At 43.3% G+C, this 25,305-nt stretch overlaps 1 protein-coding gene across 1 annotated transcript in view; it reads left to right on the top strand.

Moving 5' to 3' along the window:
- The window catches only part of ajm1 (apical junction component 1 homolog), a 32,249-nt gene extending 6,944 nt beyond the window's left edge, over positions 1-25,305 (top strand). The window contains exon 2 of the mRNA XM_035775459.1: positions 19,857-25,305. Within this exon, the coding sequence (XP_035631352.1) occupies positions 19,911-23,210 (3,300 nt within the window). The 5' untranslated portion in view covers positions 19,857-19,910 and the 3' untranslated portion in view covers positions 23,211-25,305. The remainder of the gene's footprint in view (positions 1-19,856) is intronic.

Genomic DNA, 25,305 nt, shown 5'->3' with positions numbered 1-25,305 from the left:
TGTATTACTGGTTGTTGTATTGCTGGTTAATATAAGATAGCTAGCTTGTTCCAGTTAGTTTTCTCATCGTTTTAGGCATTGACAGTTTGGAGTGGATCACAGACCAACACTACCACCACGTTGGATCTGGACTGCGAGGGACCATCGCTGACGACCCAATCTGCATCCATCGTCCATGACAAACAGGGCAGACAGAGGGATTGAGGGTGTGCAACTTTTATTTTCTGTTAAATAAATTAAATACATTTTTAGCAAAGATTGGGCTACTTTTGCATCTTTACAGAAAACATGTTTTGATTGGAGCTCTGGATTTGCTATGCAGCATTTTTAAACAGAAATAGTGGTACTTTGGAAATATTTACTTAGATTAAATATGACAATGTTTGCCTTTCTGTGCCTTGTATAGCCTTTCTGTGCCTACTACACCATAGAGAAACAAAGGCTCTCTATGGTCAGGGCGTGACAGTACCCACCCCTAAGGTGCGGACTCCTGCCGCAAAACCTGAAACCAAATGGCGGAGTTAGGATGGGTGACTAGTGTTGGTGGCGGCTCCGGTGCGGGTCGTAGCCCCCCCCCCTAGACCCCGGATCCGACCAGAGGAGGCCTCCGGCCCTGGAGCTGGACTGGCCGCCATTTTTATTTTTATTTATTTTATTTCACCTTTATTTAACCAGGTAGGCTAGTTGAGAACAAGTTCTCATTTGCAACTGCGACCTGGCCAAGATAAAGCATAGCAGTGTGAACAGACAACACAGAGTTACACATGGAGTAAACAATTAGCAAGTCAATAACACAGTAGAAAAAAATGGGCAGTCTATATACAATGTGTGCAAAAGGCATGAGGAGGTAGGCGAATAATACAATTTTGCAGATTAACACTGGAGTGATAAATGATCAGATGGGCATGTACAGGTAGAGATATTGGTGTGCAAAAGAGCAGAAAAGTAAATAAATAAAAACAGTATAAAAACAGTATGGGAATGAGGTAGGTGAAAAAGGGTGAGCTATTTACCTATAGACTATGTACAGCTGCAGCGATCGGTTAGCTGCTCGGATAGCTGATGTTTGAAGTTGGTGAGGGAGATAAAAGTCTCCAACTTCAGCGATTTTGCAATTCGTTCCAGTCACAGGCAGCAGAGTACTGGAACGAAAGGCGGCCAAATGAGGTGTTGGCTTTAGGGATGATCAGTGAGATACACCTGCTGGAGCGCGTGCTACGGATGGGTGTTGCCATCGTGACCAGTGAACTGAGATAAGGCGGAGCTTTACCTAGCATGGACTTGTAAATGACCTGGAGCCAGTGGGTCTGGCGACGAATATGTAGTGAGGGCCAGCCGACTAGAGCATACAAGTCGCAGTGGTGGGTGGTATAAGGTGCTTTAGTGACAAAACGGATGGCACTGTGATAGACTGCATCCAGTTTGCTGAGTAGAGTGTTGGAAGCCATTTTGTAGATGACATCGCCGAAGTCGAGGATCGGTAGGATAGTCAGTTTTACTAGGGTAAGCTTGGCAGCGTGAGTGAAGGAGGCTTTGTTGCGGAATAGAAAGCCGACTCTGGATTTGATTTTTGATTGGAGATGTTTGATGTGAGTCTGGAAGGAGAGTTTGCAGTCTAGCCAGACACCTAGGTACTTATAGATGTCCACATATTCAAGGTTGGAACCATCCAGGGTGGTGATGCTAGTCGGGCATGCGGGTGCAGGCAGCGATCGGTTGAAAAGCATGCATTTGGTTTTACTCGCGTTTAAGAGCAGTTGGAGGCCACGGAAGGAGTGCTGTATGGCATTGAAGCTCGTTTGGAGGTTTGATAGCACAGTGTCCAATGACGGGCCGAAAGTATATAGAATGGTGTCGTCTGCGTAGAGGTGGATCAGGGAATCGCCCGCAGCAAGAGCAACATCATTGATATATACAGAGAAAAGAGTCGGCCCGAGAATTGAACCCTGTGGCACCCCCATAGAGACTGCCAGAGGACCGGACAGCATGCCCTCTGATTTGACACACTGAACTCTGTCTGCAAAGTAATTGGTGAACCAGGCAAGGCAGTCATCCGGAGGCTGTTGAGTCTGCCGATAAGAATTTGGTGATTGACAGAGTCGAAAGCCTTGGCGAGGTCGATGAAGACGGCTGCACAGTACTGTCTTTTATCGATGGCGGTTATGATATCATTTAGTACCTTGAGTGTGGCTGAGGTGCACCCGTGACCGGCTCGGAAACCAGATTGCACAGCGGAGAAGGTACGGTGGGATTCGAGATGGTCAGTGACCTGTTTGTTGACTTGGCTTTCGAAGACCTTAGATAGGCAGGGCAGGATGGATATAGGTCTATAGCAGTTTGGGTCCAGGGTGTCTCCTCCTTTGAAGAGGGGATGACTGCGGCAGCTTTCAATCCTTGGGGATCTCAGACGATATGAAAGAGAGGTTGAACAGGCTGGTAATAGGGGTTGCGACAATGGCGGCAGATAGTTTCAGAAATAGCGGGTCCAGATTGTCAAGCCCAGCTGATTTGTACGGGTCCAGGTTTTGCAGCTCTTTCAGAACATCTGCTATCTGGATTTGGGTAAAGGAGAACCTGGAGAGGCTTGGGTGAGGAACTACGGGGGGGCGGAGCTGTTGGCCGAGGTTGGAGTAGCCAGGCGGAAGGCATGGCCAGCCGTTGAGAAGTGCTTATTGAAGTTTTCGATAATCATGGATTTATCGGTGGAGACCGTGTTTCCTAGCCTCAGTGCAGTGGGCAGCTGGGAGGAGGTGCTCTTGTTCTCCATGGACTTCACAGTGTCCCAGAACTTTTTGGAGTTGGAGCTACAGGATGCAAACTTTTGCCTGAAGAAGCTGGCCTTAGCTTTCCTGACTGACTGCGTGTATTGGTTCCTGACTTCCCTGAACAGTTGCATATCACGGGGCTATTCGATGCTATTGCAGTCCGCCACAGGATGTTTTTGTGCTGGTCGAGGGCAGTCAGGTCTGGAGTGAACCAAGGGCTGTATCTGTTCTTGGTTCTGCATTTTTTGAACGGAGCATGCTTATCCAAAATGGTGAGGAAGTTACTTTTAAAGAATGACCAGGCATCCTCAACTGACGGGATGAGGTCAATGTCCTTCCAGGATACACGGGCCAGGTCGATTAGAAAGGCCTGCTCACAGAAGTGTTTTAGGGAGCGTTTGACAGTGATGAGGGTGGTCGTTTGACTGCGGCTCCGTGGCGGATACAGGCGATGAGGCAGTGATCGCTGAGATCCTGGTTGAAGACAGCGGAGGTATATTTGGAGGGCCAGTTGGTCAGGATGACGTCTATGAGGGTGCCCTTGTTTACAGAGTTAGGGTTGTACCTGGTGGGTTCCTTGATGATTTGCGTGAGATTGAGGGCATCTAGCTTAGATTGTAGGACTGCCGGGGTGTTAAGCATATCCCAGTTTAGGTCACCTAACAGGACAAACTCTGAAGCTAGATGGGGGCGATCAATTCACAAATGGTGTCCAGGGCACAGCTGGGAGCTGACGGGGTCGGTAGCAGGCGGCAACAGTGAGAGACTTGTTTCTGGAGAGAGTAATTTTCAAAATTAGTAGTTCAAACTGTTTGGGTATGGACCTGGAAAGTATGACATTACTTTGCAGGCTATCTCTGCAGTAGACTGCGACTCCGCCCCCTTTGGCAGTTCTATCTTGACGGAAGATGTTATAGTTGGGTATGGAAATCTCTGAATTTTTGGTGGCCTTCCTGAGCCAGGATTCAGACACGGCAAGGACATCAGGGTTAGCAGAGTGTGCTAAAGCAGTGAGTAAAACAAACTTAGGGAGGAGGCTTCTGATGTTGACTGGACTGGGCACCGGCGCAGAGGAAGGCTCCCGCCTTGGAGCTGGGCTGGTCGCTGTGCCTGGATGGCACCGGCGCTGAGGAAGGCTCCTGCCATGGAGCGGGACGAGATGCCATGCCTGGACTGGGCATCAGTGCAGAGGAAGGCTCCGGCCTTGGAGCGGGACTGGACGCCTTGCCTGGAAGCTCCGGACCATTGACCGTCGCTGGAGGTTCCGGACCGTTGACCGTCGCCGGGAGGTTCCGGACCGCTGACCGTCGCCGGGAGGTTCCGGACCGTGGACCGTCGCCGGGAGGTTCCGGACTGTGGACCGTCGCCGGGAGGTTCCGGACCGTGGACCGTCGCCGGGAGGTTTCGGACCGTTGACCGTCGCCGGGAGGTTCCGGACCATCGCCGGGAGCTCTGGACCGTCGCCGGAAGCTCTGGACTGTGAACCGTCGCCGAAAGCTCTGCACTGTGAATGCACACTGGGGGCCTAGTGCGTGGAGCCGGTACAGGTGGCACCGGACTGGTTACACGCACTTCAGGGCAAGTGCCAGGAGCAGACACAGGACGTAATGGACTGGGGAGGCGCACTGGAGGCCTAGTGTGTGGAGCCGGTCCAGGTGGTACCGGACTGGTGACACGCACTTCAGGGCGAGTGCGGGAAGCTGACACAGGACGTACCGGACTGGGAAGGCGCAACCGGTGCATGAAACCGGTGCAGATGGCACTGGACTGGCGTCACGCTCTTCAGCACACCTTTACGGCAGCATTCTCATCGCTACCACCTCTCTCCGGAATCTTTCTTCAAATTCCTCCTCCGACTCCCAAACAGGCTCTGGCACTCTCCGCTGCTCGACCGCCAGCTCCATGTCCCCCCCCCCAAAAAATCTTGGGGTTTCTGTGGCCGTGGTCCCCAGTGTCATCGCTGTCCTTCCATGCTCCTTGGCGACTACTGCCAAGGAAGGCTCTCGTGTCCTCCCAAGTCCAAAACTTCCTTACCTCATTTTCACGCTGCTTGGTCCTTTGTGGGTGGGATATTCTATCACGGTTGTCGTAAGAACGGGACCACGGCGCAGCGGATGTTGAGTTCCACATGTTTATTGCAAAGTGAAACAAATAAAAAAATATATAAATCAATAAACAAACAACTAAACATGACTCTGTGGTGCACATGCACAAACACAAAACAATATCCCACAAACACAGGTGGGAAAAATAGCTACTTAAATATGATCCCCAATTAGAGACAACGATAACCAGCTGCCTCTAATTGGGAATCATACAAAACACCAACATAGAAAATATAAACTAGAACATAACATAGAAATTATAAACTAGAACACCCCCTGTCACGCCCTGACCTACTACACCATAGAGAAACAAGGGCTCTCTATGGTCAGAGCATGACAACTACTGAATATGGTGCAAATGTATGCTCAGATACATCACCTTCTTGTGAAGAAGGACTATGAACAGGTAAAATAATTTGGCTGGACATTTCATAATTTCGATTTAGATGAGGATGAATAGTACATATCATGTAACTATTTCTGTTGAAATTATTATGTTGGGGGGAGGGGGGGTTCAAATACTTAAATGATCAGGTAATGATACATTTCTGAAAATATGTGGATTTGTTCATGCCTAAGTGTAAAGGCTTAGATATGCGCCTAGTGGCGCAGCGGTCTAAGGCACTGCAGTTCAGTGCAAGACTCATCACAATAGTTCCTTGTGTGAATTTTTTTATTTCACCTTTATTTAACCAGGTAGGCTAGTTGAGAACAAGTTCTCATTTGCAACTGCGACCTGGCCAAGATAAAGCATAGCAATTCGACACATACAACAACACAGAGTTACACATGGAATAAACAAAACATAGTCGATAATACAGTAGAACAAAAGAAAACAAGAAGTCTATACAGTGAGTGCAAATGAGGTAAGATAAGGTAGTTAAGGCAATAAATAGGCCATGGTGGCGAAGTAATTACATTATAGCAATTAAACACTGGAATGGTAGATGTGCATAAGATGAATGTGCAAGTAGAGTTACTGGGGTGCAAAGGAGCAAGATTTTAAAAAAAATACTGTATGGGGATGAGGTAGGTAGATAGATGGGCTGTTTCCAGATGGGCTATGTACAGGTGCAGTGATCTGTGAGCTGCTCTGACAGATGGTGCTTAAAGCTAGTTAGGGAGAGTCTCCAGCTTCAGAGATTTTTGCAGTTCGTTCCAGTCATTGGCAGCAGAGAACTGGAAGAAAAGACGACCAAAGTAGCAATTGGCTTTGACCAGTGAGATATACCTGCTGGAGCGTGTGCTACGAGTGGGTACTGCTATGGTGACCAGTGAGCTGAGATAAGGCGGGGCTTTACCTAGCAGAGACTTGTAGATAACCTGTAGCCAGTGGGTTTGGCGACGAGTATGAAGCAAGGGCCAACCAACGAGAGCGTACAGGTCGCAATGGTGGGTAGTGTATGGGGCTTTGGTGACAAAACAGATGGCACTGTGATAGACTGCATCCAGTTTGTTGAGTAGAGTGTTGGAGGCTATTTTATAGATGACATCACCGAAGTCGAGGATTGGTAGGATGGTCAGTTTTACGACGGTATGTTTGACAGCATGAGTGAAGGATGCTTTGTTGCGATATAGGAAGCCAATTCTAGATTTCATTTTGGATTGGAGATGCTTAATGTAAGTCTGGAAGGAGAGTTTACAGTCTAACCAGACACCTAGGTATTTGTCGTTGTCCACGTATTCTAAGTCAGAGCCATCCAGAGTAGTTATGCTGGACGGGCGAGCAGGTGCGGGCAGTGATCGGTTGAATAGCATGAATCCAGGCTGTATCACATCCGGCCGTGATTGGAAGTCTCGTAGGGCGGTGCACAATTGGGACAGTGTTGTCCAGGTTTGGCTGGGGTAGGCCGTCATTGTGAATTAGAATGAGTTCTTAACTGACTTGCCTAGTGAAATAAAGGTTCAATAAAACATCTATATCAGCAAACCTACAGGATGGTTGCTCTCCAGGAACAGGGTTGGAGAGCCCTGATGTAGAACCATCATAAAATAAATGTGGATATTTTCTATCAATCTTTAAAATGTGTCAGCCTTTATCGATTCACAGAAGATATTTAAACAGTATAAGCATGGCTCTGAAGCACCAAACAGATGCTAGACATTCAGATTGACAAATAAACAAACGTTCTTTGGGATTTCTAAAACACAAGAGTGTACACTATGTAATGCTAACTCAACAACAATGTTAAATGGTACAAGTAACATACAAAACCATTTATATGAACACTAGTTCAGTGTGTCCGAGTGTGTCTCAGCTGTAGAGACACAAGCGAAGAGAACTGTAGCTACAGATTGTTACACCAGATAATGTGATTTACCCAAAGATTTTTGCAGACATCTTGTCTATTTCATTTCTTCTTTCATTGATTGAGACGGGTGGGTGTCCACCCCAAAGGGCTGCATGTCATGATGACAGAGGCCTGTCTTGATCAATGAGTGAGAAGTCTTGAAATAGACATGATAGCGGCACACATGTTATTGGATTACTTTATGGAGCAAAAAATGTATTTTCATAATGGAGAATTTTCTAAATTCTAACTGACCCCCTGCAGCTGGTCACATACATTTTATTTGCCATTCCAAAGAAACATACAGTAAGTTCAGGGGATACTTTTAAAGCTGTGGGAGGAGTGTTATGATCAAGCTGCCATTCAGCTCCTCGTGAGTCATCTGCTTGAAAAATTGAGCATAATCTCTAATCCCTCGAGAGGGATACAGTTCACAGGATACAGTTCTGATACAATGGCACACCCAGTTAAAGGAATTATGTTTCTGTATCTAGAATCCACTCCAGGAAGATGCCCAGGTACCACACGGTATTGTCTGTAAGACAAAAAACAAAACAAATTATACTCTATTATACAGTTTGGACAACAGTTTAACCATGCCAGCATAATGTCAACCTCAGGGTAGACTAGTTGAACATGCATACATGTGCACACACAGAGATTACATGTACAACAATATCTAGACTAATAGAAAGAGATAGGGCATAACCCTCAACCTTTGCACAGTGACCAGACCGTACAAATGAGCTTAGGTAGGTAGGCAGACAGTATCTACCTACAGCTATGTCTATCAGGCATGCTTAGGCAATGATTTTTAAAGTAATACCAGCTACAATTTTAGAGGTTTATAACTGTAAATTGTTGTATTATTTTTTCTCCTCACTGTTTGCTAGTAAACTTAGCTAGCTTGCTGGATATACAATAATTGTTATTTACATCTGTTTGGAATCGTATCTTGCGTCATGCCTATAATTTTGTGATTGAAATAATAATCATAATCATAACCAATGTCAACCCTTGTCAATTGTGCTACATAGCTAGCTAGTAAATTATTTCAAGTTGCTGATGTGAAATGTTTGCTAAAAAAGTTACAAATGCGAGGTGTGGCGCATTTGTTAGCAGGCGCCAGGCTAATTAGTTAGCCAAATCCAGTCATGTGCTTTTGTTTTGCTGGTAAACCTAGATTTAGTTGGCTGATTGTAATGTTGTAGCTTGCTGTTTGGTAGTTAGCCATATCTATGACTAAAAAGAGAAGAGGTTTTACAATCAAGATACAAAATATATATTTTTAGTCATAGATATGGCTACCGGTAGTTGTTTAGCTAGCTAACTTAGCACTCTAGCTAGCTACAAAGCTGGCTGAATTATTTGATTTCCCCCCACTGTAACACAGCAGTATGTTAGCCAGAAATAGACGATATGGGTTTTAGTAGATAAACTAAAGTTAGCTATGTGGCTTTCGGGAAAAATAAATTACTTAGCTTGGCACCGTATTTCTCATCTGCCCGCTTGGTGCTGGCATCGGCTGTAGCTGAGCTTCAAACGTAAGCTAAATTCAACTCTTTGTTTCGATTCCTCTTAGCTAATAGATGCTTCATCATCAAATTTATGTTAATGAGAGGAATCACTTGAAGCCATTGCGACTGGTCAGTTCTTTCAGTTTTGCTCAAATTATTATTGTTAGTGTCCACCTTTTATATAAAGGCCGTCTTGGGGAAGGGACGGGGGCCAGAGAACTGAAGACCTCCCAACACAAGCTGTAGCCTTTCAGAGACTGGAAAAATATGTCTGCTTATATATTTAGCAATGAATCCACCGATAGGAACATCGCTGAAAGAAGTCCAATGGCTCTATCGAACAAGGACAACATATCTACACCCACAAAAAAATGTATAGTCCGATCCGTGTAACATAGAGCCTTCGCGAAATGCCACAAAGCAGGACTACATGTATTTTTAGATCTCGTCCCCCCCTTCAATACACCGGAAGCCGTCATAGGGTGTATCATTCAGCACGTGAAGCCCTGACCTGCCTTCCTTCAGGGCAAATATATCTGAAACACATCTCACTGTCCTAGAAATGCCTCAGATATGATGACAACAAGCCCAGATTCCCCCAGGGTGAAATTCCCCTTGAAGTGTAGTTATGGATATCTGAACTCCAAACATTTTGTGCAACATTTAATAACTGAACAAACTGATTTGAGGGCTTTTGAACATACAGAAAATGACACATATTCCACATCTGGAATGTACAGTGCATTCAGATAGTATTCAGGCCCCTTGACTTTTTCCAGTTTTTGTTACATTACAGCCTTATTAAAAAAAACATTTCCCTCATCAATCTACACACAATAGCCCATAATGACAAAGCGAAAACAGGTTTTTAGAAATGTTTGTAAATGTAAAAAATGGTGAGAAAAAAATGGCATTTACGTAAGTATTCAGACCCTTCACTCAGTATTTTGTTGAAGCACCTTTGGCATCGATTACAGCCTCGAGTCTTGTTGGGTATGATGCTACAAGCTTGGCACACCTACAAGATTGATTAAGGGGAAAGCTTGTAGATTGATAAAGGGGAAAAAAAAACAATTTCATCAATTTTATAATAAGGCTATAATGTAACAAAATGTGGAAAAAGTCAATGGGTCTGAATACTTCCCGAATGCACTGTATAATTCTGAACTCCTTTCGAGGACAAATCCATTGACGCAGTCAGCATGAGCGATCACTAGGACTACCAGATGTAAAACTGATGCATTGCACCTTTGAGGATGGGAAACCCTGGAACAGAAGCATGGCTGAGGCCGCCACACGCTTTGGAAGAAAAACAATGTGGTGGTTAAAGTAAGAAGATGATTGGATCATGAGCTTGCCAACCTATACAGATGGAGAGAATATGAGATTATGTTAAAGTTGCACCCATTAATATGTTGTCCCCTTTTTTTGTAAGAGATTTACCATTTGTATACCCCCCCACACATAGCTTCCACTGTAGTACACAGCACGACAGCTTGTGCTGTCCAGCTCTCACAGATAGAAAGGCTGAAACACACTTGTATTGTTGGGCTGCAGAATCAACAGCTACATATCAGGATTATCACTCCTAACATATAAAAAATGTATTATCACTTGACTATAAAGAAGGTCCAATCCTTAAATTGGCCATTGAAATGGATATACCGTACATTTCCATAATATGACAAACCTGGCAACATAGTGATATTCTGTAACGAAGAACCCGGTTTTGGTGCTATTGATTTTACAATGAAGTGTGGTCCAATCTCAATATCTGACTGTTCTATTTATAAAGTTTCAGTGTTTCCTCAACCACTCTGTTGCAACTTGCCATCCACCTAAAAGAGCTGTTTCATTGGTGTGTCTGCGCCCCGCCTGGAAAGCAATGTTAGTGGAAAGACTGGAGTGGCGTTGGGTGCCTTTGCTCTGAGTTTTTAGTGGGTTTGTTTAGATGACTTCATGCAGTACCCGGGGCCTCTGGCTGGATTAGACAGATTAGAAAGTGGAGGGGTGGATTGAGTGACAGGGCAAATATTGGGATGGGACGAGCCTCCGTCAGGGCAGATAGAATGCTGTCAGAGAGTCTGATTGCGATGGAATTAACGAGACCGGTTAGGGGCTATGAAAATGGGGCAACTGGGGAATGAGATGGGGGGATAGATAAAGAGAGAAAGACAGGGATATGGTGAAAGAGAGAGAGGCCTTTGGCAATGCATGGTAAACTGGACTGCTAGGCCACGAATGACGTCCCAACAGAACCTTTCGTAGAAAGACCATCCAGTGTGTCCTCTGCATGCTTAGCCCCAAACTCAACGTTGATCACTCATTCTCAAACTCAACGTTGATCACTCATTCTCATCTGTTGTTACCCAGCCAGCGGTGACACAAAGCTGTAGCTCTTGTGATGAAGACAAGACAGGCATTTGCTAATAGAGGTCTCAGAGTATCAAGACGAAGAGGTGATGAATGCGTTGCATTGCTGTTCTGACGCATTCATTCACTAACAAAGGTAATAAGGGGGTTGAGGTTGATGTACTGCTTATAATAGAGCATCTCTACTCCAAGCTAAAAGTTCTCTATCAAGAGATCTCTATGTGGGTGATTCTCATGAAACACAAAACATGTTGTTGTAGTTTGTCCATAAATCACAAAAATTGTACACCAGTTGAAGTTTACGTTAAACTATAATATTTATTATAATCAAACACAGTTTCTGTGGACATGTATGTCATTAACGTAATACTTTTTCAAGTTCCTGTAAAAACCAATCAGTTTTAAATAAAGTTTTATTTACCCACGATGCATCGTCTAGTGGAGTAGTAGAAGCTAAGTTAGTTTATTAATTTATATGCCTTCAGAATTAGGTTATTATTCCCAAACACCCCCTTCACCCCACTTGGCTTCTCATTACTGAAACGGCTAAAAAAGCTCAAATTTGGAAGAAAAAAAGTCTGATTTCATTTTAATAGAATTTCATTTGAAATATTTCTATTTTCAGTGTTATGTTTAACTCAGGCCTTTTCATTAGGGGAGCAATGTTAAAAAATATAAAACATTTATTTGTTTTTAACTGTTTTGGACTGTTACATTAATGAAAATGTGGGGAAAATTGTGATAAAATGCATAATATTGGATCATTAATAATATATAATCTAAAAAAAAATAAGACTGCAGAATGATAGTAGCCTTGCATGTTGGGGGGGTGGAGACAGCAGATGTCTTTTCGATTACAAATCATGCTACACCAATACACTTTAGAGTGACTGCCCCTGGACAGCTGTTGCAGTTAAGTGACATATTAAGCTCTAGTGATTGAACATTTCCCCTATCCTATATATGAGCCTAGCTCTTCAAAAACTGTTTCGTGATCGAGTGGTACCATTTCAGAAAGGCTCTCTCTGCTCCTCAGCAAGCAGTTTGTCCACTCTGTATGTGGACTACAGTCAACGTAACATCATGTGTTGTAATATTGCATGTGAGATGGCTAAGCAGAATGACAACCAGCTGGAAGATGTTACACATCAAGACAGAAGTACTTCTCCAACTCACAACTTGACAAGACAGTCATACTGTAGCTGTGAAGGGCCAAGCTCATTGACATTACATGAGGCCAGGTGGGACTATTCTTGAGGGCACGATGTCACAGAAAGATCCTATAGAGAAATACATGGTGTAGAACAGACATGCTTCACTGTCATTTAGAATGAAGAAGTGTCTCACCTCCATACATTAGCCTACATTCAGATCTGCATAATTCTCTGCACACCTGCTAGAGAAGCTGCAGGTACAAAGAAGTATCCGTGGAAAGGGAATACTCCACACTACACTACATCTTGCGGTGTTACCATGGTCAGAAGCTCAGACACTGAGGAGTTTTGATGAAAGCGACTGAATGAAAAACATGTCTCATTACAGTCTGTGTAATGTTGGAGGGAGATTTCCTGTTCCCAGTATCTGCACAGCTCTGGAAAGTTGTACGCCACTGAAAAAGCCCCAGGTGTTATTAGGTAAACAAAGGTTTAGTTGTGTTGTTACTCTGATGTGGCTCAGTTGGTAACACATGGTACTTACAAATGCCAAGGTTGTGGGTTCAATTCCCACAGGTGACAATGTATGCACTCACTACTGTAAATTACTATGAGGTAAAGTGTCTGCTGATGTGCATTTGAGAATGTTGTGTGTGGTGAAGAAGAAGTCCCAGGTGATCCCCTGAGTCAGGCTAGAGGTCAGATGAGGTTTAGGGTGTGGTGTTAGAGGGAGGTGTGGAGTGGCTGTGATTGATCAGCATGGCCAGATGGTCCTATGAAAGATCTGACAGGAGGGAGCCAATAATAGGAGGACATTGGAGAGGCACTTATCAGCCTTCCACTGATGGGACTCCAATAGTGTCCTCACAAAACATCCCATTGCACCACTCACTTGTTTTTTGCTACTTTCAAACGATTCCCACAAAATAGAATTCCATAGAATTGCAATTGGGCTTGGGTTCTATATGCCATTCACAAGGCTGGCCATTGTGCTATCTTACAAATGGGCGGGTTACACAGGAATTGCTGGAGAGCCAGGTCTTTCATGGAGCTGACCTATTACTTTGACACTCAGCTCATTTGGCAGAAAGAGGTTAGACAGTATGCAAGGCTGCATATGATTTAATAGGCAACACAGTGGCACCAGACAGAAACATGTGGATGAGGAAGTGATGATGGAGGCTTTTATGATCCCACAATTAGCTATCCGCTGCTATCTCACCATTGTCATAGTAAGTAGTCAGTGCCGCCCACTTCTAGCGTTTTTTTGCAGTGTTAAAATGAATTACCTGTAATTCTACACATTTTGCCATGGTGTGTAAAGACAATGTTGCACATTTTCTAGGGGAGAAAATGTTGCCTTTAAAAAAACACAGTTTGCCTCGACTTATGCCATGTTCATATGATATCTGTGTGCAAGTGACTAACAAAATCAATGGGGGCCCCCTGTAGGTCAGGGACCCTGAACACATGCCCTGCATGCCTGATTGGTAATTTGGTGATAATTAGGCCAAGGTTTAGATACTAACTTATTTTTTTTATTTTTTTTGACATAGCTAATTGAGTGACTGACATAACAAGTGGGAAACTGCTGATGCACTACCACATTTCAAAATGGCACCTTGTGTATTCAACTTTTCTAATTCAACAGTTCCCCCTCCAAAAAAAGGGGGGGGGGGGTCGTGGCCCTACGCACAGCGCAATGTCTACTATAGGAAGAGGCAGCTCTGTAAGTAACTGGCAAGTGGTGGGGTTGACTTTGTTTGGACATTTTTTAGAGGTTAAGTTTCTTACATTCTGTTCTCATATTCATGAAATCACAGCTGACGTCTTGTTCAAAATGCAGGCTGCTAAGTCTAAATTTGGCCAAGATACAGTATATGAAAATATTTGTATCTTTAAAATTGGGGGGTTGCTACAATGTGTGTCACTCATACCACTTTATCTTTCCAGATCTGTTACACAGCAGCTCATCAGTGTCTATTAGATTTGAATGAATGGTTGAACACAGAAACAGGTGAAGGCCGTAATACTATGGTTGGCAGGGGAAATGCTTAGGGAAACTGAATGCTCCAAGTGCACCAGTCTTTAAGTGTTACACATTCAGATGGATAAGGGGCTTTCATTGGAGCCATTGATTTGACTCCCTGGCTTTGAATCGTAACGGCCATTGCCTTTCAACAGGAACGTGATGCCTCTTGTTGACTTAAGTGCTTCTAGTGTCTTCACATACTGTAGTAGCACACAGCTGGGTTCAGCAAGTTGTGGAAGAGACCATTTAAACCTAGTCCTAAGCGCGTCCATTCTGGTCTGTATTTTCAGCTGGCGTTAACGAGGCGCAAGTGTCAAACGCACGTTAGTTTGCATTTTCGACAAATTAAAGACAGCGATCTGCTATTTTCAAAAAGTTGCGCAAGGATTGGTAATTTACCTTTCTTATAGCAGCTCGTTTGTTCTCAGATAGGAGGGGTGGAACTATTTGAGGTGTGTCCTTAAGAACATTTTGAATTTTGACATTGGTAACGCAGCTTAACCAGTCTAGACACACACTGCCCATATGCACATGGCATAATATGCTTTTGGTGCTTGTATAATTCCTATTTAGAAACTGCTGCCTTTACCCCAGGCCTACTATAATGAAGGCTGGTTTAACAGCAATGGCCATGTTATGATATCATTACATTTCACATGTATTTATTGCTGTACAAAAAATAATATAAGATTGTTTGTTTTAATGTATTACAACCAAACATATTAGAATGATTCACCTTGGTTTTATGGTGACGACGTCCGTGGCACGTGTACACATCAACTTCTGGAGTTGTGTGAATGGGATCTGATCTGTAAAATGGTTGCCATTATGTTCTTGAAACATATTTGGGAGCAGTGCAACAGTGATTGGACATTCTCCCTTTCTCTTTATATTGGATCCTTGTCCAGCTACTGTGAAATGTTTGGATGTGCTTAAAACCCTCCATCGTCTGTGTTGTTTAAATATTAAATGCCCACATGGAGAAATGATGGTGCCTGCAAGTGTGATATTTAAAACAAGTTGTTATTTCGTTTCTGTAAGCTATTTAACAAACCATAACGGCCTGACATTGGAATTGGAGTTGATTCCAAGGCAATACATAAAAGACCGTAAATACACAACTTGAAGCAACCACATATTTTCAGATGAAACACGTTCTGATTGGCCAACTTGTTTATTTATCAAAACTAAGCCCTTTTGCACCAATGCCAGCAAGTCCACCGATAATTGTGGTTGTGAAAATAGCCCAAATATTTCTGACACCCCCCACCCCGAACCTATAGCTCTACCACCAACGCTTAGATTGACCATTGCGTTAGGTTTGTTAAAATAGAGCCCTCTGTGACAATGCATAGGCCTATTTCTCCTTCCATGTGCTGAATGACGTGAACATCTGCTGAGTTCGCTTTACACACCACTGCTTGTTCACCAAAGTGACATCACTGCATTTCTTACCAAAGCTCGTTGTTTTACGCGGCCCCTTAAGATTGAGAGACAAGGCTCTTATTCATATCTTCGCTGTTTAGTTTGTTTGTTAGCTTGTTTTTCAAAAATGTTTGTGTCACATGCTATATGGGGACAATACTGTACAAAGAACCTGCCTGCATGAGCTTGGTACAGACATGGTGGCAATGCGGGTGCATTTTAATGTATCCATATGGCATTGACAACATTTTCAGCAGCAGACCACTTAGTTCTCTCTCCCAAAATAGCATTTTGGAACGACCAGGTTTGTTGTGATAATTGGCAAATAGGGACGGTGCACATGCCAGATCAGCGTAGCGATTGTATGAGCCATGTAAGGAATTTTGCTCATGAATGAACTGCACAGCCAGGAAGAATCTTAGCTGAATAATTCATGTCCATCTGCGCAGGCAGAAGTACGGGCAGGTAGGCTCAGCTGGCACCTGCAACCATTCACACACATTCACACGATCACGTCAGATGTGAAGACCCCAATAAAGCATAGTGCCGTGGAAGAGAAAGGTGGATGGAGAGGCCCAGTAGATGATAGAGTAGTGTGCCGTGGAAGAGAAAGGTGGATGGAGAGGCCCAGTAGATGATAGAGTAGTGTGCCGTGGAAGAGAAAGGTGGATGGAGAGGCCCAGTAGATGATAGAGTAGTGTGCCGTGGAAGAGAAAGGTGGATGGAGAGGCCCAGTAGATGATAGAGTAGTGTGCCGTGGAAGAGAAAGGTGGATGGAGAGGCCCAGTAGATGATAGAGTAGTGTGCCGTGGAAGAGAAAGGTGGATGGAGAGGCCCAGTAGATGATAGGGTAGTAATCGAATGGCTAGACCTTAAAGGGATACATCGGGATTTTGGCAATGAAGCCCTTTATTTAGTTCCCCAGAGTCAGATGAACTCATGGATACGATTGTTATGTCTCTGTATCCAGTATGAAGGAAGTTAGACGTAGTTTTGCGAGCCAATGTTAACTTGCACTAGCAAAATGACTGTAAGTCTATGTTATCTACTAGCATGCTAGCAGTTACCATAGGCTTCCAGTCATTGCACTAACGCTAGTTAGCTCCTTCCTGGAGGGGTCCGGGGGTAGAATCTTAGGAAGATATGTAACTTGTTGTAACTTGTCACTCTGATGTTAAAAGCGAGTCTTAGCAGAAAAGAAAACATTTTTTAAAATAATAATTGCAGTGGTGGCAACTAATTTAGTGGACGCACTGACGTCACTACTAATACTATTACAGTGCATTTCTCTCTCTTTGCCAACTGCGTGTCTCTGTCATTCACTTTTATGTTCCAGTTGTGCTGAGCCATTTAAAACAGGGCGAGATAATCCTGTTACGAGAGCTGAGAATGCATCTCCCTTCCCGCGTTGGCACGTATACATGCAGCCGTATTCATGAAAGATCACGTGGGGATTGTGGATCGGTGTGATGTATATAGGGTTGTTTTTAGACATTTTTCTTTGCAGAGGTTGAGTGCTGTGGGCCACATGATGGTCACGTGATCTTGAGGGATCATGAGAAGCCGCCAAGTGAGACACACCACGGAACGGATGAACATAATCCTGTGGGGAACGGGTGTGATGCTTGATGCTCTTCATTTACATATCCCTGAGGTCGGACCAGACACACAAAACAATACGAGCCTCTTGTTCCTCACACTTGAGCGTGTTTTTAATGAATGCTGAAAACAGTTAACCCTTAAAGGATAGGGGGGGGGGGCTTGGTTTTAACCTCCCTCTTTTGTAGACAGAGGACAGCGAATTTAATCCAGTTTTCTTTTTCATCTTGTGTGTCACAGGAACACAGTTGCAGCTTGTGGTTTGGCTGAAGGCATTAATAGGAGGTACATGACAAGTACTGTATATGACAAGTATTGTCTTATTTAACATTTAGCCATCAACTTCTATAAGTCTTTCTATAAGTCTTCACCTTACATCAAGCATTAATGCTTTTAGCCATAGGTGTATCATGTGTATCATAGTGTGTTATGCTTTTAACCATAGGTGTATCATGTGTATCATAGTGTGTTATGCTTTTAACCATAGGTGTGTCATGTGTATCATAGTGTGTTATGCTTTTAACCATAGGTGTATCATGTGTATCATAGTGTGTTATGCTTTTAACCATAGGTGTGTCATGTGTATCATAGTGTGTCATAATATAATAATATAATATAATATAATAATATATGCCATTTAGCAGACGCTTTTATCCAAAGCGACTTACAGTCATGTGTGCATACATTCTACGTATGCTTTTAACCATAGGTGTATCATGTATATCATAGTGTGTCATGCTTTTTAATGTGCCAGCGAGGTGTTTCAGGTATATCTAGATGCTGTCTCTCAATCAACGTGTACATTATACCCCAACAACCGTGTGCCCTTTAGGTAGAATAATGCACCTTAGCAGCGGTAACCGTTTCTGGTTCTCTTACCTGGGGCCCCATAGGAGTCACAGAGCTGGTGTTGTTGCGGTGTTGCTACGTTGCAGGTGCCCATATGAACGTACAGCACATTTTTCACTGCATATCTGTCTAGACTGAGGAAATGGATTTAGCACCAAGCTGTGGGAACACCTGTATTTACACATCCCCTAATATAACTAAACCCCCATTGACTGGGAGCAAAGGTTATCTGTAGGTCAAATCCTTAAAACATGCTATGCTTCCAAGTATTTAATTAAATTATAAATCCATTATCTTTGTCTGTTGTCAGATAGATTAGGTATGTTAGTGAGCTCAGTACTATTTCAGGCGTTTGTAAATCGATGGTGTTCTTGAATTTTGGTGTACTCTTGATGTCATGGTTGTTGTCGTTAGTAAATGAGATTGTTGTCCCGTCTCTGGCAGTGTTGGCAGCTTGGTCCCTTGACATTTAGCTAAGACGAGATGAAGTGAAAAGCCTCAAGGGAAACTATTTTGAGCCTTGAATCCATTTCTTGCTGTTCTGCTGTCAACTGTGATAAGAACAAGTAGTTGAGAAAAGTGTTTTAATGAAGTTGTGCAAATGGAACATTTAGTGAGAGAAGTTACATCTTTTGAAATTGAGTATTTTCAGTTTAGGAATATACAGCAGTTTATATTAATTTGGGGATCAGATAAAAGTTTATAAAACAATCTACATTTATACACAAAATATGAATACTTTATGATAATGGAAAAACAGTTGCAGATGTAACACATTGATACCATTAATGTTCCATCCACACGGCTTTGATATTAGTAATTACGTAGTCATTACAGGCCTGTTATGAATCAAACCTACTATGCAATACTCAAACAACATTAAGATTAAAATGCATAAAGAAATGTTTACTAACCCTCTTATTATTTATGTCTATGGGGTTTTAACTGCCATTCTATTTACAAACATCCTTAACTCATCCGTAACTCATCCGTAACCCATCCTTAACTCATCCGTAACTCATCCGTAACGCATCCTTAACTCATCCTTAACTCATCCGTAACTCATCCGTAACCCATCCTTAACTCATCTGTAACTCATCCGTAACTCATCCTTAACTCATCCGTAACGCATCCTTAACTCATCCGTAACTCATCCGAAACTCATCCTTAACTCATCCTTAACTCATCCGTAACTCATCCGTAACTCATCCTTAACTCATCCGTAACTCATCTGTAACTCATCCGTAACTCATTTTATCTTATTTGGGGATTTGACAGAATTATTTACGCTGGTTTATTTAGTGTGAAGCTTGTGTGGGTGTGTGTTAGCGTAAACAAGGCCCAGTTAGATAGACAGTGTTGACTGCTTGCTAGAGCTCTAATCGGTCTATCTATGGGGATCAGGATTAAGATAGCTCTGTGTGCTTCTCCTGTACACCATGGGCAAAAAGTGTTGAGTAATGTTTTATTTTAACCTTAGGGCTAGATGCAGTGTCAACAGCAAATGCATGTTGATCGAGGATATCTTTGATTTACCAGTAGAGATTTTCAATCTGTGGTAATTCCAGTTCTTTGTCTATGTGAGTGTACTATATAATGGTCCCACGTTTTACGTCAAGCTCTTCACCCTCTACTCTGACAATCATCCTTTATGAATTTGTATATTCAATACGTGTGATGCATATTACATTGCACACATGAACAAGAATTTTGCTTACACACGTTTCTTTCTTTTTACCTCTGCAGGGAACGTCAACCTTCAATCAACTTGATGGGGAAAACTAGGAGAGTCCCTTTAAGATGACACGCACAGACCCGCCTGACATACTGGTATCGACTGTGTATAAAGATATAAAAGTGTTCCCTGTTTCTTCGCACTCCAAGTCCTCCCAACCCCCCGAACAATGTGATTCCCCAAACCGAAGCACACTGGACAACAATCAGGAGAACAAGAGGCACTGCCGTACCTTTGACTACAAGTCACTGGAGTACCCTAAACACCACACATTCTCAATGGAGCACCCTTACAGGAGGGCTGACAGGCATGCTGCTAATCCAGACATGGCCTGGAATGCCTTGGGCCGCCAGCAGGGATACCGCTTTTCTGCACCGGACATTTTCAACCACAGACTGACCCCTCAGCCATTGGTCTCAGACATGGCTAGTGAGGTGGTTGTTCCAGTGCAAAGGAAAAGGACCAGGTCAAAAAGTGCCCCCAGAGTCCAAACTAACCTTACCCCTGTGTCCTTTGAGGAGTCCCCTTCCATGGGGAGGAGGGGTAGGGAGGCCCGGAGGGCACCTAGGGACCCTAACTGGAGACCAGAGGTGTCACCACGTAGGGAGTGCTCCTACGCAGCAACCAGGGCACTAATGCATGAGGTGCATCCCATCAAGCTCCAGCCACAGAGGAGTGATGCTAGCCGATATTCACCCCTCTATGTTGCTGAGAATGTAGAAGAGGGAGGGCCGGACAAGCCAGCCACCAGCCCTCATGTCAGGTGTCGGGTGGACATCAAACCAGATGTGGCTGTCTTGCAAAATACTGGACGGAAGCCTGCTACACCCAGAGTTGACATACCTTGGCAGAGGTACCCTAGTGGAGGAAGCAGGAGCCTGACAGTACCTCGCCATTTCACCTTCTCAAGGACCTCAACTCCCACTGACTCTTTTGGTGGTGAGTATGGGCAGGCATACCAGTATTCCCGCAGCATGCCAAATAGTTACATTCAGCCCATGGAGATGCCTCTGCAAAGAATGCCTTCCCCAGGTGATTACTATGGCAGGGAACGAAGGGCTCATTCCAGCCCCAATGTGCCAACCAAATTATTTTATGCAGACGACCCTGGGAGGTATGTGGCCACAGCCCCTCCCCAACCAAGGACTTACTATCAGGATGATCGCTATAGTATGCCAAGCCAAAACCTCACTCCCAAAATGCAGTATGTACAGGATCCAAGGACCCGCGTGGTGCATACTGTACCAGCCCGATCCTATTACACAGAGGTAGAATCTTACCCATACCCTGTTCAAGCTGCATATCCGAAAGCCTATGCAGCAAGTGAACCAGGGCCATATATCATTCAAACCCCGCCGGCAAGAACATTCTATGGAGATGATCTAAGGACTTATCAAATTCAGTCTGTTCCCCCGCGGATATATTACGCGAATGAGATGTATACACCTTCACAGGAGCATCACATTCCAGCAAGGGCATATTATACAGAGGGACGTCGACATGCGCGAGTCGTCCAGCCTCAACCAGATGACTGGTACGGCTCTGAGGTGTCTGGTTATTCCACCCATCACCCTGCCTCGTATGGCTCTCAGGTCACCCCGACCAGAGCTGTTAGGCAAGAGCCAGCGCTAACATCATGGTATGCTAACCCGTGCATTGAGCCACCACGAATCGGCACCGATTCCAAACCTTACTCGAGGTCTTGGGATAATATCCTCAACTCCCGTGTGGAGATGGAGCAGCCTATTCCAGTTCAGCGGGGTCGGAGTTATGAGAATCTTATTGCCCAAGCAAAGCGCACTGCGTCCGAAGATGACAGACCACAGCCAGTAGTTGTCAACCTTTCCAGTTCACCGAGACGTTATGCAGCCTTGTCTTTGTCTGATAACTCTCTAATTGACAAAAGCCCAACATCGGAGTCAGGGAAGACCACTTCTAGTAAGCTCTGGTTCGTCGCCCCTGAGATCACCATCACTGATAATGACATTCGACCAGGCAACCTTAACAAATTTGAGGCACGAAGAGCCAGCTGGGATGTGCTGCACTCTAAAAGTGCTGTGGTTCCAGAAGCTTCTCAGCCAGACACTATGTCCTGCTCTGTGGACTCTACCAAAGAAAAGACACACAACAGCGCCTCTCTACAGCAAAGCCTGGAGCAACTTGATGAGCTTCTAGCTGATCTTGTTACTGACTACAAACCCCCTGCCACTAGGAGGCCAAGTGAGGATTTGCTGGACCAACTCAAGAAGCTGATCGATGAAGAAGAAGCAGCATCTCTGTCCAGAAAAGGTTCAAAGGCAGGGTCAGAGGAACCACCCCTGGACAAGCAACCCACCTCTATTAGAATGAACCCTGACGCCCTTCGAGATATGGACTGCAGCAGTGATGCCCTGAGGAGTGGAGACGAGTGCTCCCCAGACCAGAGCCCAGACGAGGACGACAGCATGATGTGCTCAAACAACAAATGCCGACGAACAGAGACCCTATTCAATGCTTGCCTCTACTTCAAATCCTGCCACAGCTGCTACACTTACTACTGCTCCCGCAACTGCCGCAGGGAGGACTGGGACATTCACAAAGAGAGTTGCCTGTATGGCCGAATCGGCAGCGTGTGCCGCCATATCATCAAGCACTGCCGGGAGACTGTCGAGGTCCACAAAGCCTTCTCGCGCATTGCCAAAGTTGGTTTCCTTTCCCGAGGAAGGGGAGTGCTCTTCCTGGGATTCCCAAACCCAGGGCTGTCCGGTAACTTCCTACAGTACGGCCTGGAGAGCCTCCAGATGTCCCCGACTTACCTGTCTCTACGGGAGCTGGACGGCTTCAAGGACAACCTGGGGGAGTATTGCAAGGAGCTCCAGGAGGCAGGCAAGGACTATGACCCAAACGAATGTTTCCTCTTGAATGTATCCATTGCCGTTGGCGAACAAATGCCTGACGGACCTTCACCAAGGAATCAAGCCCCAACTGTCAGGAAATATGCCAAGGTGGCGCTCGCCTCCTACAGCCCGGAGAAGAGTAAGGTTCTTAAGAAAGAGAGGGATATGGAGACGTTGATCCTCACGCCACCCCCTGGAATGGCTGACATCGACAATGAGGGAGAGGAGGGCAGGAAGGCCAGGGAGATCTGCTTCATCAACATCCAGCGGGAGCTGCGAATTCGAGGAGTTTTTCTACGCCACGAATATCCAAAGGTATACCAGCAGCTCTGCGAGTTTGTGGAACGTAACAGGAGGTTCACCCCCACAACCATCTACCCCATTGACAAGAGGACTGGTAAGCAGTTCATGTGCATGATCATGGCTGCTTCTGAGCCCAGAACACTGGACTGGGTAGGCACCCCACATCTCCTCGATGACATTATTTAAGTGCACCTTTGGTTGTACATATATATGTATAGAAATACATATATATTGTTATACATATCTATATATCAAACCTATTTATTATAATTGTTTGTAGATATGTATTTTACTATTGAAAAGAGAAATATTCATGTCTGTGTGGTCAGTATTATTCATTCTTGGAATATTGCCTGTCAGATGCGGATATGAGTACAATCGGCTCCATTATTTATTTATTTTAATCTTTGAACTTAATTCACCATTTAGTAAATGTATTCACAACATTAATCATTTATTGGTGCCAGGTCATTTTCTATTCTATTATTCTGCATTATTCGTTTTGGGGCAGGACTTTTGGTAGTAAAACCTTTTTTTTGTATTAATTAAACATTTCTAAATGCATTATTTGAGGCTAAGTAACAAGTGACTAAGTAAAACGTGACTATTTTTCATATCTGATTGAAGTGGCATATAATGCAGAACATTTTAAAACGTATTATTTTCTTAGCTACTCAAATACTTTCTATGCAAAGGAAAATGCTTAATAGGATAATTTCCACATTCTAGTAAAACTGTTATTTGCGCTTGATAAAAGGATACAGAAATACTATTTATATTATATTATACAATATTATATTATATTATCCAGTATCCACAGGACATAACTATCCTTCTTTTAGAATTTCACATATTTTATTAAACTCTAACAAAAATAAACAGTTTTTGATGTAATTGAAATTAATGAGATTAACAAAATACAATACTTTGGGTGGATTTAAACTACTAGTTCCTCAGAATGCTCAGAAAGACACTGTTTAATGAAAAAAGGGAAAGCTGTACTAATCTAATTGTCTTAGAAAGGGGTTTCAAAGTCTCACTGCTTAGATTGGTAGTAAATGGCTGTAAATGGTTACCTTATTCCTGAAAGAGGTTTTATTGACGTGAGTTTCATTATTTCATTGGTGCTTTAATGTATGCTTGGTAGAATTACTGGAGCAATAACAGACTTGAAGATAAACGTTAAATGATTGATATGGTACCAGTCGTGTGTTATACACAATAGGTGTTGGCTTGTACTGTTCAATTTGAAACACTGTGAATAGTAAAATAAGTCAATCATTCATCAACTTTAGACATGGTTGGTACCGTGGAATCATGCAATCTCACATAAGCTAGTTTATAAATGGCTATTTTTACATAATTTACAGAGCATAATATATATGAATTAGCGAGCGAGATTTGTTACTGTTATTGTCCTTAGAAAAAGGTGAGCCAGGTTTGGCAACAGTAGCTGTATGGTATGTAAAGTTTAAATGCTTGAAGAAGTTAGTTGTGTATTTGTGCTGCACTAGGTTGATTACGTGTGTGATATTTTTTGTATGAGAATGAGAACCTTCAAAAAGAAAATGGGATATGAACAGCTATGTTGTCTCATAATTATAATTTTATTTAGCCTTAGTTTGCAGATTAAAATATCGAACAAAACCTCAGTATCCAGGACATATTACAAAGAAAACATTTATCTAAAATGTTATTTTAGACAGATCTCTTTGACAAGGGACTCACATACATATATATTGTTTCTGCGTGAAATTTACAATTTTTCATTACTCTATGAATTCTACAGTTTATTTTAAACCAATGTTCAGTATCTACTGCTCTTTTGAGCTCAACTATCTGTCAGCAGCAGGTTTACATAGAGTTCATTCATATCATAGCTCAACACTTTCTGAGGAAGGACTATTGTTTATAGCCTGTAGCACATATTTCAGATACACTTGTTTGGCTGACTGGATGTGTACAGATGCAATGAGAACGAACTGACTGCATGTCGTTGCATTTCTTTTCCTCAGCTTTATCATAACCTCAATGATGACAAAATACAATAACCTGCTTGATGATTTGATATTTAAACATGGTTGAGAACTATTATACTATAGAAAAAAAGATTGATATTTTTGATTGTGTCAGCCATTCAAGTTAAAAACAAGGAAATAAAGAGACCTCAAATTAAAAAATGTTTAGCAAATGTTGTTTGTTGTATTTTTTCTACTTTCATCATATGTATCTGAGTATGTGATATTTATAAACGTATCTAATAAATGGAATGGGAACACTG

The sequence above is a fragment of the Oncorhynchus keta genome, chromosome 9 (assembly GCF_023373465.1).
Source record: "Oncorhynchus keta strain PuntledgeMale-10-30-2019 chromosome 9, Oket_V2, whole genome shotgun sequence".
Classification (NCBI taxonomy): domain Eukaryota; kingdom Metazoa; phylum Chordata; class Actinopteri; order Salmoniformes; family Salmonidae; genus Oncorhynchus; species Oncorhynchus keta.
The sequence above is the reverse complement of the archived record's forward strand: the minus strand, read 5'-3'. Positions and strand labels throughout refer to the sequence as shown.